The 22,464-nt window shown below is 24.1% G+C and overlaps 1 protein-coding gene across 6 annotated transcripts in view; it reads left to right on the top strand.

The window, feature by feature from the left end:
- LOC113555054 (diuretic hormone receptor-like) overlaps positions 1-22,464 on the top strand; it is an 80,621-nt gene that overhangs the window by 18,673 nt on the left and 39,484 nt on the right. For 4 of the 6 annotated variants that reach the window (XM_026959361.1, XM_026959370.1, XM_026959385.1 and 1 more), the window contains 4 exons: positions 7,151-7,215; positions 11,280-11,396; positions 13,597-13,785; positions 14,166-14,332. In XM_026959361.1, the coding sequence (XP_026815162.1) occupies positions 7,151-7,215; positions 11,280-11,396; positions 13,597-13,785; positions 14,166-14,332 (538 nt within the window). The remainder of the gene's footprint in view (positions 1-7,150; positions 7,216-11,279; positions 11,397-13,596; positions 13,786-14,165; positions 14,333-22,464) is intronic. The other 2 variants (XM_026959380.1, XM_026959399.1) reach the window with 1 other exon arrangement.

Below are 22,464 nucleotides of genomic sequence, written 5' to 3'. Positions count from 1 at the left end.
TCTAGAGAAAAAAAACTAAACTTATCTAAGATAACTCTCAGTATCAGATTATTATCGATCAGTATTTATAAATAATTGGTATTTTATATTTTTTGGGCTATCTTTATAAAAATAAATTACGATATTATTTCTATAGTAGATATATAGCTAACCACTCCCGAAAAGTGTATACAATTGTAAAAATGTCCTTGAAATTAAAAAAGTGACCCCAGGATGTTAAATAATGACCTAAAATCCAAAAAAGTCCTAACAAAAATAAAAATCATATATTTAAACTTGTTGATAGTCAAAACACATTTTGTTAAAAATCTATATTTTGTAGATCATATAAAAAAATCCTATATTATACTAGTCTGCTAATGAATAATGATTTTAAAACCACGTTTTTCTTTTTGAATAATATAAATAATATAAAATTTGTGTAATATAAAAATTTAACAGAATTCCTCAAGTTGTCAGTAATCTTTTTAAATACTCCAAATTCTCATAATATGTTATAGAAAACTATATTCACTATAAATATAAGTATAGTTTTAGTCAATATTAATTTAGTATATTTAAAATATTATTATTAGCAGGAGAAGCCAGGTTAATTAAAAATGGTTATGTTTTTGTTTAAAAAAAAAGTTTGTATTTCTGACTATTGTTGTTATCATCTTAAAAATTCTGAGAAATTGATAAAACTAACACTTCAAAGGGTACCTAAAAAAAGTATATACAAATAAACACATTCTTACAGTTTAAGTATAAACACTAAAGGATAAAATAAAATACATGGAATACTATAATAGTAATTTTTAAATTTATCACTTAAAAAAAATTAATTAAAAACGGTTCACAATTTGACTTTATTCATACAAAAAAAAAAAAAGAAAAACCAAGAAAATTCCACGTGAATTTGTTTTATTTGAAAAACTTTCAGTTACTTACTTATTTTTGTTTGCTTTAATTTTTGTTATACGTTATATATTGATTTTTCATATTTTTTTGATTTAAATATTTATTAACGATAATTTTTTTTCATTTACTGTTCATTTTAATTGAGTGAATTAAAAAAATTATGGAAAATAAAACATTAAACTAAAGAGGACAATCTCATTGAAAGCTTCTAATGAATCCAATTTGAATTAATTGATAAATACATAACAAAAAAACAAAAGATTGTAATAAATTTACATTCTAAATAATAGTAGTTCATTTAAATAATGATTTTATTTATGATATTGCTCGGGACCTGCGAGCTATTATACGAGTACTCTTATTGAGTATTAGAATTATTTTTTTTAGGACAAAAATAAAAATAATATAATCTTTCATATATTATAACTTAATATTTAATATTAAATACTTTTAGAGATTTATGTACTTACTACGCTATTCAATAATTATAAGTTATAACAAGTATGTTAAATATAATTATTTTAACAATTATTCATACATAAATATAATTTGGAAATTTGTATTTTCTGTCGTCTAATGTTTTCTATACCTAAGTATGTTAATACTTTCATATTTCAAACAGAATATTTTATTTGTTGTCGTTTTAGATAAATTGTAGTAAATATTATAAATTTGTATCTATAATAAACTGAAGTAAGTGTTGTAGGTAACGCCATACGGGGATTTCACATTATTTTATTGAAAAAGGTTAATTTAAAATCTATGTAAAATATAGCATAATACGTTAATGGTATGGAAGTATAATTATGAAGTTGGCTTGAATGATTTGAGGGAGGGAACCGTTCAGGAACAGTACCCCCTAATTAAGATGGGTTAGAGGGAACCATTTTCTTTTATTATTATTATATATATATATATATTTTGGTTTCTATAAGGTCTCTTGGCCATTTTCTTTTAAGTCTTCTTGGTAGGTTTTTAGAAATGGTGATTAATGAATTACTAAAGATTAGTGGGTTATGATTTGAGTAGAGTTTGGAATGAAATTTTTCGTTATATCGTATTACTAATTGCGTTAACTGTTAGGATTTATAAATCGTTATGTTGATCCTTGTTGTTTATGTAACATAGGGCTCCAGTGATTTGTCAAATACATATGGATTGAAAGACATGGACATGTCTAATATTTGAGGGTTTGGCTTGGTCCCAGATTTGAATACCATATGACTAGAGGGAGAGTTATACAGTAGACGCCGCTTATAAGACTCACGGATATAAGGTTCAATCGCTTATTAGACTCAAAATCGACTAGATTGGACGTACCAAAAAACATTAAAAAAAAAAAAATCGGTTATAAGACTCAACACTTCGGTTATAAGACTCAAGTTTCGTAAAATAAATAGTAGAAAATAAACTCTTTTGGTTATTATTTAGAAATAAATTGGTATTGAAAAATTAAATAATATTCGTGTTGATTATTTCTAGTTTCTGTTGGTACCTTATAACGTATAATAATTTTTATCGCAGCTAAAAGTTCACATTTATCGCAACGATTATCGTTATTATATTTTCGGAATATTAGAAAAATATAAAAAACAAACTAAAATTACAAATTTTTTTCAAAAATAATTTTTCAAAGTAAATAATAAATACATTATACATACATCCTTTATAATTTTTTAGGTGGTAATGTATAATTTTTATAATATTTTATATGTAATATTTACCTATTATAATTTTAGTTTTTTTTTATCAGGATTATTAAATTTCTTCAATAATAAGTATGTGATATGTAATATGTGTTTAAGTATTAAAATTAAAGCAAAATATCTAGCAAAATAAAATTTATAAATACGTAATTAATTTTTTTTTCCACTTCGCCTATAAGATTCATTTGGTTATAAGACTCACTTTGTGCTGGTCTCAATGTGAGTCTTATAAACGGCGTCTACTGTAATTGTCTTATATATTAAAATTGTGTTTTTATTTTCATTGAAGAGGATAATAATGGGCGGAGAAGGTGTAGGCGAGTGTTAGACTGTTTTCTTTTAGTTTTTTGTATTATGGGCCCGAGTTAGTATTTTGTCTAAAACATTTTTTAAATATTTGTTTAAATGTTTTAATTAGTATGGGTATGTTATTTAGAGATCATGATATTTATAAGAGTAACTAAAATGATTTTGGAGTTAACAAATTTTAGACTTCAAAACAGATTTATTTTTCAGAATATTTAAGGAAGTTTCTGAACATTTTGTTTTTATCAGTTTGTAAAATTATTAGAGGTACCTAACTGCTATAATCAGCAAGATGATGTGGCATTTATAAATAAATATTACAGCCTACAGGTTGGTTGATTATTTTTAAGTATTAAAACAATCTGAGTTTTTGAGTAGGTATTGATATTGTATTGTAAGAGTTAATCCTTCATTTAATCAGTTTCTCATATTTGAATAACGTTATGAATTATGGTCCGATTTGTAGTGTGTAGGTCATAATTCACGATTTGAAAATTCTGTAGTGCATTTTAACATTGGTGCTATTGTAGTATAAACAATATAATATATGGGTTATTATTGTTGTTTTGTAAAAATCAAGTTTATTTAGTTCACGTATTTTATTATATATTATTTTATTTCAAGAGGTATACAAGTTTTCATTTATGAATTATAATCGAGAATAATTATGAGGAACAATATAACATCTAGCATACACATTAAATCATTGAAATTTTAGTTATATTTTCGTATACTTTAAATTTATGGTTCAGTTTTAAATTTTGAGTTAATTGTTAAATATTATTGATCATTATAATATTACAAAAATATAAAATACAGGTCATGACTATCATGAGTGTAATACAAAATTATGATTTATTTCAAATTATACATTCTATTAGTTTAAAAAATATCGTAATTTATTGGTTATAAATGTTATTTAGTTCGTAGTAAAAAGAGATACCTAACTTTTTTCTTTTTGATATACCTAAGCATAATACAAAAAAAAATTCGAAAAAAGGTAAAATCCCGTTTTTAATGTATTATAAGTATATATCTATGTATCTATCTATATAGATTTTAGATATTTTGTTGTATTTAAACCCAAACAATAATTTCAGAGACTTTAAAATTTAAATTATTTTGTTATTTTATTGAGTAAAAATATTGATGACATTAAAGGAATACCTATGCATTATTTAATATCAATTAGATTATTCTGGTCACATAAAATTGTCGTCAATTTTTTAATAATTATTCATACTGCATTTAAATGTATTATTGTATTAAATACTCTTTTGTTATTTTTGGATAAATATTTAAGACATTAATAAGTAATTTAAGGAAAAATATAAAATAAATGCAAGAGCTTATAATTTTTATAAAATATTCAATGGTTGTAATATTTCAAAAAAAATATAAATTTCTAAATATTTCATGACAAAAATAAATAAATACTAGTTATTTACAAGAACATTTGTAAAAAATATTTTAATAACAAATCTTATAAATTAAAAAGTGTAGTATTTAAGTTTTTAATTATGCTAATTTTATTTTTAAGATATCATGTAAGATTATGAATAATTCTAAAATTGGTACTAATGTTTTTAAATTTTTTATGAATTGCCGATTTAGAAGAATTTATATTTTATTTTATAGCAATACCACTTCACTTCTCGGAATTTTTGGTTAGCTGATTTTAAAGTTACAGATATCTTCATTATAAATAAAAGCATATTATAATTTATACCATTTATATCTAATTATTTGCAATTTATGGTTTCAAAAATGTATTTTTATCAGTCAAATGTTTTAGACTATTATTTTTAAGGGTTAATTTATGCTGTCTTGACTAATGACAAAAAAATGTTTTGTTCCGCTTTTGGCATTAATGTATATATTTTTTTATTACAAATTCTGGTATATTATGATCTTTTATGTAACGCTTGAGACTATTAAAAAAAAAGAAGATTATTAAAAATCATGATTTATTTTCTCTAAAATAAAATTTCAATTCCTTTCAAATGCTGTAGAAATTATGCAATATTTAACATTTATGTTACCCAATTATTGTATTACAACTTTTATATTTTACGTAGTTATGGCATATTTTTGATTTCAAAAGATTAAATTGTATTTTAAATGTTAAACCACTAACTGTTAAGAAAGAACTATTGTGATTGTTGGTTATCAAATTTTACATATAAAGAGTTAAAAATAATGAAGAAATTCTTAAAGCGTTGTCCCACAACGCCGTTGTGTCTAGAAACGTTAATCACAATATAACTGTTTAAATTGTATCATTTATTTATATTAAAAGGATGAAGGATGTTTGTGAAGAAAAATCTATACTAAAATAGCCAATATACTTTTAAGTTTAAAAGTCTATCTTAATTTTAAATGTATGCACCTTTAGATAGTGTGAAACACTTGATGTTGTTTGCATAATAATTCGATTCGAAGAGGGGTCGACTATAAACATATAGGTATTCTTGTTCAACTGATAAAAGTCGTTTATGTTTCCTATTTTTTATACTATAGTTAGTAGGAAAAACCAAGTTTGCAGAATATCATATAAAATGGTAATAATTTATCTATAGCTTTTTGTAGTTATTGGATATTCGGTATGAATTAAACTCCAAAAATAGATGGGTCCATTATAATTTTAATTCCATTGTTTTAATTTAAGTGACTAATCAGATTGAAATTCTGAAAGTGGTTATTTTTTAACTAATTCTAGGTGAGATGTAGTATCAGATGTTAGTATGTTACTGCAAAAGCGTTGCGCAGAGTGTCATATTCGTCATTAAACTAAGATACTAAAGATATTACTACGATTTTTCATAGAATAAAATATTGTTAGATAATAAAAGATAAATACTATTATATAGAGTATAGACGTATTACTAGATGAGATAAAGATTATCTTTATAATATCTGATATACCTATATAACTGATTTTCGATGTATTCACGTGCGATTATTCTTGTATATGTGTTTCCTGATCCTAAGCTCCTAAACTGGGTACTTATTTTTGGAACGCAGACAACTTTATCCAAAGTGTGCTGTGACTTATAATCAGTGTTGAGTAAGTTGATTTACTCATTACTAAGAGATGCGATTAAAATAACAAAGTTACTTAAATAAATTCGTAATAAAATTACTTTAATTTTAGGTAATTTGAAATGATTATATGTTATTTCTAACGTAATAACACGTCAGAAAAAAAAAACAAAAAATGTACATGTATTTCTCAACAACCGTCATTCGACAATAAATATATGTAGAAATAATATATATAGGTATGATTATAAAAATAGGTCCAAAATATAAAAAAAAAAAATCAATTTACAATTATAAACAAACGTTTTTATGTTTTATTTTTAAAAACATCTTACATAATTTAAACTCCTAATAAACTAATAATCTATATTTCTAACTGCGTAATATATATATATATATGCATAATAAATTAATAACACGTAATAACTTTTTTAAAAATATGTTTTTTGAGAATTTGCTGGTATGAGTATATTTCTTAAATTATTTACTCATCATATTATAATATTAATAATTTTTGTCATACGTTTAAGTAGCATAATTTTTTTTTGGCCATGTATTTATGTTACACTCTGTATAACATCTCTTTAAAAAAGTTTTTTTTAGGTTAGCTTATGTTTAATTCTTTTTAATGAACAATATAAAGCCAAATAGAATATTATATCAATAAATAAAATTAGATTTGATAAGATTTTAGGTTTTCGTATAAAAGATTAGGTTAGTAATTTTTGAATAAAAATTTAAAAAAGATGAAAAACATTCAAATTATTGTGACATAGTTTTTTTTTTAAATAAACGTATTTATTATTTTATTTTTAGGCAATACTTGGCACATAATATTTGATAGTTTAAATGTTATTCTAAAATATACGTGGTTAGTAAATCTCAACCAGGAATCTATTTTAAAGGACACTATTATAATAGTATGTTTATTAAGTACCTATATTATTTTGTATTGAATTATAAGCAAAACTAACTAGTTTTCATATTATACAATATTGTTGTATTATTTTATGATATTTAATAATATTTTTTTCCTCTTGAAATATTGTTGAAATATTAATTGTGCGTTACTATTAATTATAATCCAGTTAGATAATATAAATTTAAGTATGTAAAATACAAATGTATTTATTTAAATTAAAATGCTTTTTTTCTAATTATCAATAATATAAATAATAATATTTTTAATGTTCCAGGTTTTCCACTTGTAATTGTAATTATTTGGGGTGTTTCTAAGATCATCACACAAATTGACATAGAGGTAAGCTCAATATTTTAATGAATTTTAACGTTAAATAAATATTATAAGAATGAAAAATTAATTAATAATTTTTTTTGTCCTCTCAAAGTTTAACAATTAAGTTTTTAGAAGTTTATTGATAATCTTATTTTTTTATCTTTAGTAGCTTTTTAATCATTGGGACGGAAAAACATTTTTAACGAAACATTAAGTTTAAGTTGAACAATGTGCATCACTTATAATCATCATTTTTTAAGTACATAGTAAATTTATTTATGATATTAGTTTTAATTCAAATTTAAAACAAACGAAAACAACTGGGTCTTAAAAAATATTGCTCTAAAAGAATATTGAACATAGTTCATGATATAAATTCAGTTTTTAAAAGAATTTAGAATAAAATATTAAATTATATTATTTTTATTATATTATTGTTTAAAACAATTTAAAACAATTATATTTAAATAACTATGAGGTTTTTATTATTATTAGAATTAAGGCTTGAAGATCTAGTGTAAATTATAAATACAAAAAAAAAAAAGAGAATCTTACTTTTTATTGTATTGAGACTTAAAGATTGTGGGAAAAGATTTGTACATTGTTATAATTTGTTTATGAAATTAATAATAATGATATAAATAATTTATAAAATATATTTAGAAATAAAAGTTGACATACCGTCTTTGCTAAGAATTTATTTTTTTTTGAATTTCTAATGACTTATTATAAAATTAAAATGTATCACACAACCATTACACCTATTCAATGAGGAAGTGCATTCGAAACCTACTATACAGCAGAGCGACTTTTTCGATTTTTTTTTGTCTCATCTTCAGTAGTAAATTAGATTATTTCAATAATAGGTGTTTGTATTAGTTAAATTTAAACATTCCTCTTATTTTTTTTTTTGTTTCAATATACTTCAAGATTTTTTAAACCATCGATTATTTTTGATAGATTTTGATTAGGATAAAGTGACATTAGGAAAGTTGACTACAGATTTATATCCATTAGAAAAGCAAAGTACTGTGTTCGCTGATGACTGCACAAGTGCACACGTGCCCCTTACTGATAAAAACGGTTTGACGGAATTGATAAAAACTAGGAAAATCTAATTTTTCAAAAAACATAATAACGAATAGTTTTTTTACTTACATTGTTTATCTACTCTCTAGTGACCAGTATACTCGTTTAGTCATTTTTGTCTGATTATATTCGCAGCGCATTTTCTTCGATACTTACCCAATGTATTTAAATAACCCGTCAATAACTTGAAAGTATTTCAGTATTTGAATGAAAATGTTAAAAATACATTAAAAATTGTAGATAATTTGTTTAAATCATTTAGAACGATTGTTAATCTATTAAAAATCAAACAAAAATATGTATAGCCATAATTTTTTACACACCATAAACTAATGTTACTATAGGGTTTTGCAATTTAATAATAGTAAATCAAATAAAAATCAAGTACATTACTAAACAAAAATATTTATATTATTATAATCAATACAATTTACATAAGTCATTTTAGATATGATATGATAATACTCTTATGTTTAAAATATACATATAGTACATACATAGTATAATATATATATATATATATATATAATCTCTTACTCACTTGATTTTTTTCAATTTTACACGTGTTAATTTTAAATTTAATATTCTATTGTTTCTAAAAAAATTGTATTAGTTTTGCTGTCATTAGACCTTATTTGTATAGCCTTATGCATTTAATTGTTAAAATATTATTGAAATGTTGTATTATTACTATTTTTATATGTATCTTGGTTGTTGAATTTTATGTTGTTTTCTTATATTTTGTAAATGGCTAATGCCCGTTGATCATACAATAATTAAATAAATAATATATAACATTATAACGTAGGTATACATCATATTATCTTAAAAACAACTTTAAATTCTTAAATTATCATTGTTATTTGTCATAGATCGTATGCACATTAAATAATAATTTTTACATCTCTGGTGCACAATAGATAACTCTTGAACTATGCATCTAACAAATTTTAGATTGTAGAAATGTTTATAGAATTTAACAATTGACTTATCTATATTTAATGGATACACAAGAAAAATAACGTTTATACTTTTATAAGAAAAATATTTAAAACGAAGAGGAAATTAGATAACTGCTCTACTGTATAGTAGATGATATTGAGTGTTCCTCGTCATTCAGAATTAAGTCACTGTAATGTATATGTTAAATACTTCAATTTGAATTCAATGATGAATCAGATAAATATTTAATGTTGTAAAAATTTAAATTTAAAAATCTCATAATAAACTAATAGGATTTTTTGGCTAATCAAATCTTCGATATAAAAAAAAATTATTTATGAATTTTTAATAACAAAATAATTTATAAAATTGTGATTTTGACGAATTTTTAATTTATTTAATATTGCTTATATATTTTCTATATTTTTAATTAGTAAATTCACTTACGAAGAATTTTGAATTAAATTTCCCATCATGTTGATTCAGAAATGTTTTTATTTTTTTATTTTGACCCCATTAAGTGTCGACTAGATCCAATTTGCCACTAGAATATATTATAGAGATTGATAGATATTTATGAAAATATTCTCACTTACTATATACTTCTAAGACATACGAGGAATACACTTGTGGAATGCAATATTTAAAAAATAATAAAAAGATGAATGTGAAATCGCCAATCACAACATATAATCGGTATTTATATAAATATTTTAAATTAAATTAACATATGTTCTATAAATCTCAAACATTTAAATTTTTATTTACCAGTTAAATATAAAAATTTATCAAAATCCTTTACACTCTAGATGGGATAGAAATGTTCTGTGTACGTAGATAGTAAGGAATTCGTGGGAGTGCATTGGAATGCGCGCTGTGTCTTATTATGTAGTTACAGATTTGTTAGAAATGCTAAAAGTATTATACTTCTCGTTTAGATATGTATCAAACAATAATGGTTTTCTTGTAATCCAATACGAACTTAGGTATGATATGAGCCATTGAGCAAACTTAAGACATCTTATTAGTTATACGACTTAATCAATCGTGGATTGTATAGCAGTTGTTTGTGTGAGATCTACAGTTAGCACCGCGCTGGCAGTCAGTGTTTTATACTTTTGTTTTATTTTGTCAAGTCTGACTATCAAATTTACTTGATGTTTCCTTGTAAGTGATTTTGAGTATTAACTTTGTACAGGGAAAGTGGGTAATGGGTGTTGATGTATTGAACAAATTATTTGATTACACTGTGTAATCAACAAACAAACTATAATTATTTTATATTTAGAATAGTTATTTAATTGTTGATGTCAATAAGCAGAAAGTGAAATGTTGTATCTAATATTATAATAGGTAATACATTATACATACTATATCTTATAAATTATAGTTTTATTATGTTTTGAATATTGATTATTAGTGTTTATGTTTTTCTATGTTTACTCAAGAATATAGTTAATCCAAATAATAATGTAGTTATCGACTACATTATTAATATTTGTATTTAATTTTTGTTCTTATCATTTATGATATTCTTGTAAAGCTGTATAGTATAATGTATAATTACGTGATACAATTTATGTACCTATTTTATGATAATATTTTTATTTTTGAATTGTTGTTCTTACTTATATACAAATATGTTAACGATATAAATTAATCATAAAATCATTAAGTTCGCAGAATTTAAAATTTTTATAAGTGTAAAACTAATGCCAAGCTATCAAAGCGAAAAATGTACTCATAAAGATTGATTAGTAATAATTATAAATAACATTTTATTTTGTATTTATCAAATATATCAATAATTATACGATTTTAATATTGAAATGCATTATTCAATGCAATAAATAGTACGATTAGCTGGAAGTAAAATGTAGACTAGTTGAATGTTATGCTATTCAATAATTTAGCTTATTTCAATACAAATATCTAAACATTTTGTATATTATTATATATTTTTTACTATGATTAACATAATAATTATTTATTGTTAGTCAAAAAATTAAATATCATCAATTGAAAAATTAAAGAATATATTATTGTTTTTGTTATAGGAAAGAAGCGATTCTTGTTCTTGGATGACTCCACATCCCGTGCATGATTGGATCTATCAAGGGCCGGCGATAATAGTGCTAATAGTAAATTTGGTTTTTCTATCAAAAATAATGTGGGTAAGTTGACTTTTGTTTTCATTTTTATAGTTTAATAAAATATCCATGTAAAGAAAAATAAAATAAAAATATAAACAGAACTTAATTTATAAAACCAAAGTTAAGTTTAAGAGGTATGAAGTAGAACGGGAAATTACTAAACTTAAGGTCAACTACTTCACTTATCTAAATTTTAAATGCCAATAAATAAATAACTGTTAGTTAATTAATATTTTTATTTTTACTTGATAATTTTAGTTTTACTAGTAATTATAATCAGTAAATAGATAAATAATTCAAGATAATTGGTGCATTATGTAAATTTTAGACGTATAAATATATAGTATATTATATTGCCATAACGCATTTAATTATTTGAATATTACAAATAGTTTTCCTAAAAATAATATAGTAGACAATTTAAATGATAGTATATAAACAAATTTTAGAATAAATGGTAAAAAAAACCAAAACAATAACTTGTAAAAACAAGTATAATTTTACATTCATTAAATAATAAAAAAGTAAATACTTTGCTTCAAGTAACATGTTGTTAGCGTGATCACGAAATTTTTGTTTAAATTTCACTAATTTGTGTATGCGTAAGTGTATTTGTGAAACCTGAGTGTATGTTGCAAGTGAACTGGGAAGTAATGTATATGATAATGATAAGGTAGTAAATGTAAAGTACCCCTAAAAAAAAAGTACTTACTTCTTTCAAATATATTAATGCTTGATAGATTGATAGAAGTTCTTAATATAAAAGTTTTTGAATCTACTTCTAGACTAACTTATTTTAGTAGTATTTAAGTATTCGTATACAATTTATGGCCTACTAATTATTTTTTAGGTGACATAAGATACTATTTACACTACAAATTCTTAAATTATAAAAAATTATACTTTTTTTGTAAATTATTAGCTGCTTATTTGTGTCGTTGACTTTAAAAATATGCTTATATAAGTATCTACTGCAATTGGCTATACTTTATTATTTATTATGCTATTTGTAATATATAGTCCATATAATTCAATGTAATATAATCTTGTGAAATCTAATTAGTTGAAAAAAAAAATTATCCAATTGTGTTTTAATATTTGCACAGTTAATTCATTTATTTAATTAAATTCATGCGAGTAACTACTAAACTTATGTATATTAAGGTCATTATTTTAAGTTGTGTTCATACCATCGATTATATAAAAAAAAACTTATGTATAGGTAATAAGATATGTTCTGGGACTTTTTTATTGGACTATTAACTAATCAGTATACTGGTTATATATTTACAACCATGCAAAGAATCTTTTTTCAATTATATATGTTGTAATTATCTAATAAAATAAAATATTTAACAATAATTTATTTTTTATGATTATAACTTAATTTTATGTTTTTAATTATAAATATAATACAAATTTAGGTACTAAATATAGAAATGTTAGGTTTAAATCAAAAATTTAATTTTGTTTACCGTTTAATGAGTATTTATAAATGTTGATTTTTAATTTATGGTAGAAAAAATAATTAGAAGTATCTTAAAAATTATAATATCTTAAAATTTCCTACTAATACAAATGTAAGTTGAGTATGTTTTTATTTCATGAAATAAAATAATCAACCAGAATCAGGGGTTCTTATGGCTTTATTGATTGCAATGTAAAATGATAACTAAGCGTTACATAATATAACTAGTTTTTATAATAATCTACGAATATACCAACTATTTCGTTGTTTCATATTACAAAACCATATTATAACAAGGTATCATAAATATAATTTCACATAATTCTATTCATAAATATAATATGAAAGTATATATAAAAATACTATAAGTGTATTTATTAATTATTACTTTTTACTGTTAAATATTGAACTAATATTGAAATATTCTTCTTATTTTAATAATAAGAACATAAATATTTACTAAGTTATTATTTGAACATATTGGATGTTATTTTAGTATCATTTATTACTGAGAAATGGGTATAATATTTATATAATGAGTTAAAGAAATGTTTTCATTATTGTCATGATTATGATAAAAACCTACTCAATTTTTAATGCAAACATACGTATAGTCACGTCACGCAATATTTTGGCGGTAAATTAAATATTATATTTTAAATAAAATGTTTTTCTGATAATTTGTTTCAATTTATTATTATTATTTTTTTTTTTAGTAAACTTAATAATATATCAAATTTATCAAATTTATAGGTACTAATAACAAAGCTAAGGTCAGCAAATTCGGCTGAAACCCAACAATACCGCAAAGCTAGTAAAGCTTTGTTAGTTCTTATACCATTGTTAGGTGTTACCTACATACTAACCATGGTCGGGCCTACGGAATCCGGTACTTACGCTAACTATTATTCTTATGGTAGAGCTACGCTTTTGTCTATGCAGGTAAGCTCAATTATTTTTATCAAGATATTATTATTATTTTTAAGCAAAAATCAGTTAGGTATCTTAGGTTTCTGGAACTAAACCTAACTGATATTCACGCGATTTGTAATTTAAATAAGAGCATAATATAATAACGTAATTTACGTTTTATATTTAATAAATAATGTAAAAATCAAATCTTGATTTACGATTTTTTGTGATCTTATAATTTAAAATTATATAATAATGAATATTATCCAGAGGATATTTTTAAATTAAATAATTAAAACAAATATTAAAAATATATATTTTATTTTAATCCTTAGTACATTAATTGTTGTATTATTTTTTAATGGAATTTTAAATTTACATTTTTTTGATTAATTTTCATTTATGTATAGGGCTTTATGGTGGCAATATTTTACTGCTTTGTCAATTCTGAAGTAAAGAACACGTTCAAACATCATTTCATTCGATGGAATGATGCGAGAAATCTGAGAACCGGTGGTAGTCGAAGATTTACTTATTCAAAAGATTGGTCACCTAACACAAGGTCCGATAGTGTCAGGTATTATTTTAATCTACTTGATATATTGTTGACGTAGACATTAAACTGAAGCAATCATTCTTGTTTATGAATGGTGATCGAATGTTTTTATAGGTGGTCAATGTCTAGAAGATTACCCTCTCAAGTATAATAATGATATTTTTAGATTTTTAACAAATGCATAATATTTTATTATCAATTATATCAAAAAAAAAAAATTGATGTGAATAAGTGTCTTGATTAAATAATTAATTATTGTATTTAAAACTGTGTAAAGGCTGCTGTATATTTCAATATAGTATTATCGTATAGATAATATATTACACACCAATTAACACAATATAATGCAAACAATAGTTAAATTATACAATTATACCTATCTCACTTTAAACTTTATTAATATTAGCTTAAATTATTATTATTTTTTGTTTTATTAAGTATACATATTTTATCAATACTCTCTATTTTCATAAATATTTTTTAAATTTGAGCTCATATATATTGAATTATAATAAGTAGGTAAGTAGGTTTTCAATAATTGAATAAAAATCAATTAAGAGCTTTGAAAAAAAAAATTATGGAACATATTGAATGTTACATATTATGTATATTATAAAAGTACTTCTATAACTACATAAATGCAGAATTATTCAGGCAATTTTTGATAAAACAAGTTGGTAATTAAATTAAATAATTATTTTAATTCGTTTTTCATTAGAAAAATTATAATTATTTATGATATTTGTGTTCAACTTGTTTGATATAGTGTTCATAAAAAAATGTCTATGAGAATGATAAAAATTATATCACAATAACAAACCACACTTTATTAAAAATTATAAAAATCTAATGATAACAATAATATTTACCATAAAATATAATACAATTTGTGTCAACAATAATAATAGTTCTTAATTTAAATTTAAATTTTAGATTGTTTTTAATTTAAACACGTTAAGTAAAGTAAATAGAATATAGAATAATTAGTGAATGAATTCAACTTAAAAATATTATAAATAAACAACATAACAAGTTTTATACATTTTTTAGTGAATCACTATATTAATTGGCGTATGAGCCCATCATACAAATTAAGTATTGAATTATTGTTATAGTGATTTAGTATAATGATTGTATTAAATAAAATAGGTGTTATCGTTTTAACATTTTAACATTTGATTTTGAAAATAAAATTAATAACAACTATACTGACTTGAATTCAATTATAGCGTTAATTTGTAAAGATGAAATGCATTTTGATGTCTTTTTTTATCGATGTATTTTTATGAACAACCAAAGTATTGCAATTTAAATTACGTGAATATACTAAATTCACTTATATACATTGTCGGTTGGATCTTTATACAACCCAAAGTTTTGATAAATAAGTATTGAATCATTTAATAGGTAATGTTAAGTAGGTTTAACTATAAAATATTAAATTTAAACACTACAATAAACTAAAAATTAGTTTTTAATAAAAACAAAATTTTAATTTTAAGTACGATGAGTACGAAATAATTTAACGTAATTATTTTTAGATTTTGAATGATGTGCGTGATTTGTATAGTTTTTTTTTTTGAAATGATGACACTATTTAAAGCAGGAAAAAATTCTTCAATCTCCAATGTATTAGGTTTTTATCATACTATGCGTTTTGGTGGGTCTGGATAAAACGTGTGAGGTCGACCGGAAAAACAAATCACATTAGTTCTAACTAAAGGTATCACACTAGTATACATTTAACCAGTACCGGATACCGGTCGATTTCTGCAGCTAATCATTTAAAACAGGGTGGTTTTTGATAAAACAGATTGAACTTTAGGAGGGTTTGGTAAAAAATAAAAATTGTAGTACTTTTAAATAAAGAAAAAAAAATGAAAAATGGGAATATATTACATGCAATACCAGATTTTAACAAATCATTTACTTTTTTTTTGTAATACAAAATCAACATTTTTACCAAATACTAAGAATTACATTTTTTAGCTAATATATAATTTTGAAAATAATTTAGGTCTTTTTGAGTAATTTATAGATGAACGAGATATTAAACTATTAAGTTTAACAACTTTAATTATTTTTAGATTTATATTGATAATTAAATTTTTTTTCAAAGTAAAAAAGCTTAATAGTTTAACAATTTGATAAAAGATTTTCCAGATTTTTCAGATCTTCTATAATTTAAAAATATTGAAAATATGTATAAGAATAATTTTTTTTTATAAGCGTTTTATTTAATTATTATATTAATATTACTTATAATATATATTGTCATATTAAATTATTAATTTTCATTACAAAGTAGCTAGGTCTATGCCAAAATATAAAGAACAATTTAATAAAAAAGTAGCTTATAATATACAATAGCTTACAATTATTTTTAAGCCAATGGTAATGTTTTATAATAAATATAAAAAATCAGTCACATACTATCTATCACATGCTAGTTATCATTTCAGTCACAATTGTCAAAATATATTTTAGACTACAAATTAATGATTTCGTAATATTGTTGTAATTTATAAGTAAACTATAGCCTGTAACGCCCCTATTTTAATTACATCAAATTTTTTACTAGACATATATTTTTATTTTTAAATAAATTGAGATTATATATACCTATATATACAGGTGTCCCGTGAGGATTTACTCATTGCGAAATTGTTTGAAATAATAAAGATATCATAATTCTGGTGTTTTAATAAAATTCACAGGGACATGAACTATAAATATTTCATGTTTTAATTTATTTTAATGTTTTGGTAAAAAAGTTAAAAATATATTTTTTTATTTAATTATTTTCAAAAAAATATTTAAAATAATATAATAAATAATAAATATATTTGTAGTTTTTGATGGAAAATAATTTGTTTTTACATGATATTATTCTCTTTTTGAAGTTTCTAGCGCTCTCCCGTCTCAGAGAACTGTCAAGTCTATGCAAGGATACAAAAAAATCGTTTAATGTCGTCAATGATCTTAATAATTATAGGGGGAATATCTTAAGTGCATCCCGTTTTTAATTTTTACTTTTTTTATATAGCCCGAGTACGTCCGCAGTCTTATCGCCAAATTATATTATTGAATCTCCCGAGTGTGTTCTTGGTCCACAGCTAGGTACTTATTTAAGATGAAATAATTAAATAGACCTTTCAAGATACAGGTTTGGAGATCGAATATTGTGGATGAAATCCAAAACTTTAATACTTTATAGGTACTTAATTTTTACAGCTATGATTGTGAAGTACTTAAACGGTGAGAAAATTGTATTTCATTTTAACTTTAATAATAATTTAGCACGACTATAATTTACTCAGTTACGGTCAATAAGTGTTAGTGAACTTACATGCGAAGTATGCTATAATATTTAATAATAAAATATTATCAGAATTTGAAAAATGTCATTGCTGGATAACATGGTAAGCCAACATGGTAAGCAAATAAAAATTATTGACGGGTATAAATTAAGATTTTAAAAAATATTAAAATTTTATGTTGGGTGATGGAATTTTTCCAACAAATTTGTAACCTCATCGTGGTGCACCCTAGATAACTGTAAACGAACTGGGACGCACTAAGGCTATGTCAAAAATATGATATTTTTTGGGACACACTAAGGCTATGTCAAAAATATTTCCTTTTTGAAAGGACGCACTTAGGTGTTATCTTATTTCGGACACACTAGGAACATTAAAAAAAAGGTAATTTCGGAACGCACTCAGGAAACTCCCATTATAGGTCAGCACTTAAATATATTTAAAATATTCACTTATTTACTATTATACTTTTAACGAATGTCTATTAATCAAAACGCTTAACTACGGTAATCATTTAAAAACCCTTAAGTTCTATCTAGTACTTATCTAAAGAGAAATTATCCTTTCATTTATTTGGTCACCCAATGTCCAATTAAAGTAATTTACCATTTGTCATTTGTATTATTCTATTCTCATCGACTATTGAGGTTGAGGATATTGAGTTTGTACTGAAATTAATTTTACTATATTAAACGTTTGCTAGTTTTCAAAATTAGTCGTAGGTTCACCAATTTTCCATTATAACTGTAGACATATTATACAAGATATAACCTACTTCGAAAAGTATAGTACATTGCCAAAATATTTCACTGTGGAGTGTGGATTCAGTTTGATCACACGAGTTACTAGCTAGATGCGCTTCATATTACGGCGCATAAACCACCAATTATAAGATTGTCCGTAAAAAAAATATATTGATTATAACAGCAATATGTTAAACATGATAATTTTATCACTCTAGAAGTTCCTTCAATCGAGATTCCGGTCTCATACTCAGTCCAAAATGAAATCATTCGGGGAAGTAACCTCATAATAGTATAAAAAAAGAAGTGATATTTAGTTTCAAAAAACTGATTTTGAATAGCATTTAATGTCAAAAGGTTACAATATTATGATTGGTAGTTTATATTATTATTAGGTAATAATCATATTGTATATTTTTATTATGATTGAAATAGAAAATTACTAATTACATTCTTTATAGTTGTATATGTTAGAGACGCGCTCTGGCGGACTATGCCATAGAGGTGATAATAATTATTATATGCGTTAAGTTATTGTGTAGCTAACCACGTTATTTGTAATGTGAACATCATGTGAATGTCACATTTAAAAGTTGTTTGTCTGTTTTAATAAAGTTATTATGATTATTTATTATGTGTTGTCTACCTATTATTTTATATGATTGCGATACATAAGAGTGGCGACGAGATCGGTATTAAACACGCACGCGTAATGAAATTGACACGGCGTCAATAACGTCCAGGATTAAAGCGGATGGAAATCGGTGACATTGTGTCTATCTTGTTATAATAATGGGGAAGAAGGGAAATGCAAACGTGACCAACGATCAAGGCGGTTCATCAGAAATGGCTATTGTTAATGAAGTACACATGTATGGTACTATTGGTGTTCTTTCAGAATTTAAACCAGACGGCGATTGGACAGTATATCAAGAACGCATGGAACAGTATTTTCTTGCAAATATGATTCCCGAAGAATGTAAGGTACCAATTTTAATTACTTGTGTGGGGGAAAAGGTATATATTATGTTAAAAGATTTATGCGATCCTTTACCACCAGCCCAGTGTACTTACTCAATTATGTCCATTATTAACCAGACAATTTGCACCAAAAATTTCATTTTTTCATAAACGTGAAGAATTTTATTATTTACGTAAGGATTCACACGATTCAGTGAACGATTGGTACATTAAAATTAAAAATGCTGTAGCGCAATGCGAGTTCGGAACAAATTTAAATTTTGTATTAAAAGACAAGTTTATCACTGGTCTAAATGATGGTATCAAAAAAGACCGACTTTGTGAAGAAGATTTAGATAAAGAATTAAATGAAATTGTTGAACTTGCATTAAAAAAAGAAGCGACAATTAAGACAACGCATATTACGGCTGACATACATAAGATTGAAAAAAAATTCAAAAGAACCAGCAACTTCAAATCAAAAGGCGGAGGCGGTCAAGGAAGCACGATGCAAAACAGCTAAGGAGGTACATCAAAGAAGTCAAATCAAGGTAAGACAGATTCAAATTTAGCTTGTTTTCATTGTGGGAAAAAGAATCATGATTTTTCTAAGTGTAAATATGAAAATTACAAATGCAAAAAATGTTCTAAAGTTGGTCATTTAGCAATTATATGTAAAAGTAGTATTGATGTTAAGAATATTGATATTAAGTTAGATGATGTATTTAAAGAATTTGATTTATTTAATGTTAATAGTAATATTAGTTTTGTACCTCCAGAAATTATAAAAGTTAAAGTTAATGGTATAGATATTGAAATGGAATTAGACTCAGGGGCAACCAGTTCTTTTTTCACTGAAGATATTTTTAATAAAAAATTAGGACATCTTTCTTTAGAGTCATCCAATGTTAATTTAACCTTTTTTGATGGTTCAACATCTGAGCCAACAGGTAAATTTAAGGCATTAGTTGAGTACAAGGATAAGATTGTTGAAATAGAATTTATAGTTATAAAAAGTGTTAGAAATGTCATGCCATTGTTTGGTAGAGATTTAATGAAAGCATTCAATATCACATGGTCACAAACAAATTTTGTTAAAGGTGATTATGAGTTATCAAGTTTATTAAATGAATACAGTGAGTTGTTCGATGGTGGCCTTGGTGAATATAAGGATTATAGTGTTAATTTGGAACTGAGTGAAGCAATTAAACCAAATTTTTGTAAGCATCGCACTATTCCATTTGCACATAAAATGGCAGAAGAGAAAGAATTAATAAAACTAGAGGAAACAGGTGTTATTAAGAAAAATGATGATTGCCAGTGAGGCACACCTTTAGTCCTAGTTTTAAAACCAGATGGTTCCATTAGGCTGTGCGCTGATTACAAAACAACAATAAATAAATACATTAAAGATATTCCCTACCCTTTTCCTAGGATTGAGGAACTATTTGTTATAATACAAGGTGGTGAGACATTTTCAAAGTTAGGTTTCAGTTATGCTTACAACCAATTGAAATTAGATGATAACACTAGTAAACTTTTAGCATGGAGCACACACAAGGGGACTTATGAAGTGTTACGTATGTCGTATGGCATAAAGCCAGCAACGGCTATTTTTCAGAGAGAAGTTGAAAAGTATTTAAAGATTGTCCCTATACTGCAAACCTATTAGATGATATCATTGTTCAGGGAAAAACCTCAGTTAACATTATCATAACTTAAAAAATGTGCTAGAACGTTGCAAAAAAGTAGGGTTTAAATTAAATCGCTATAAATGCTCTTTTTTCCAAAAAAAAATTAAATATTTAGGGCACATAATTAATAAAGATGGGTTACAAACTGACCAAGATAAAGTAGAATGTATTCAACATACTAAAATTCCAACTAATGTTACAGAATAAAAATTGTTTTTAGGTATGATTAACTATTATGGTAATTTTATACAGAAGTTATCAACTATAGCAGGTCCATTGCATGATCTTTTAAAAAAAGATGTTGTTTTTAAATGGAACAATTCTTGCATGGAAGCATTTAATGAAATTAAAAACATTCTAAGTTCAAATCAAGTCTTAACTCATTTTAACCCAGACCTTCCAATTGTTTTATTTACTGATGCATCAAATATTGGCATAGGTGTAGTATTAGCTCACAGATTTGCAAACAATGTTGAAAAACCTATTTCATATGCGTCACGTTCCCTTACAACAACAGAAAAAAAATATTCATCTATACACAGGGAAGCACTTGCTATAATGTGGGCTATTACTAAATTTCACCAATATCTGCTAGGGCGACAATTTATAATTAAATCAGACCACAAACCTTTATTAGCACTCTTTGGCCAAGACAAAACTGTTCCAAAGATGGCAGCTAGTCGCGTCCAAAGGTAGGCATTTTTTTGTTGCCAGATTTCAATTATACAATTGAATTTATTAAAGGTGTAGATAATCTTGTTGCAGACAGTTTATCTCGGTTAATATTAGAAACTAAAATTATTTCACATAATAATAAAAATTCAGATGTAGCGAATTGGATAATAAAACATTTATCAATTGATTTTCTTCAAATTAGAACTGAAACTGCTAAAGACTCAGTTTTAAAAAAAATTGTTACTTATGTTTTAGGCGATTGGCCTCATGTTATAACAGATGATATAAAACCATTTTATAACCGTAAGTTAGAATTACATGTTGAAGACAAAGTTTTATTTTGGGGGTATAGAGTAGTAATTCCCACAAAATTCACTAAAATTCTATTAACTGAATTACATAGTACACATCTAGGTATTGTAAAAATGAAAAGTTTAGCTCGATCATATTTTTGGTGGGCCAATATTTATAAAGACATTGAATTGATTGCAAAAAGTTGAGACATTTGTATTATGCATAAACCTGAACCATTAAAAATAGTTTTAACAAAATGGCCCAGAACTTATAAATGTTTAGATAGAATTCACATTGACTATGCTGGTCCAATTATGAATAAAATGTTTCTAATTATATCTGATTCATTTTCAAAATGGCCAGAAATATTTAAAGTTAAAAAGGCTGATACTAATAATACATTAATAAAATTAATAAAGGTTTTTGCCAGATTTTGTTTACCTAACACTATTGTAACAGACAATGGT

The sequence above is a fragment of the Rhopalosiphum maidis genome, chromosome 1 (assembly GCF_003676215.2).
Source record: "Rhopalosiphum maidis isolate BTI-1 chromosome 1, ASM367621v3, whole genome shotgun sequence".
NCBI classification, from domain to species: Eukaryota; Metazoa; Arthropoda; class Insecta; order Hemiptera; family Aphididae; genus Rhopalosiphum; species Rhopalosiphum maidis.
The sequence above is the reverse complement of the archived record's forward strand: the minus strand, read 5'-3'. Positions and strand labels throughout refer to the sequence as shown.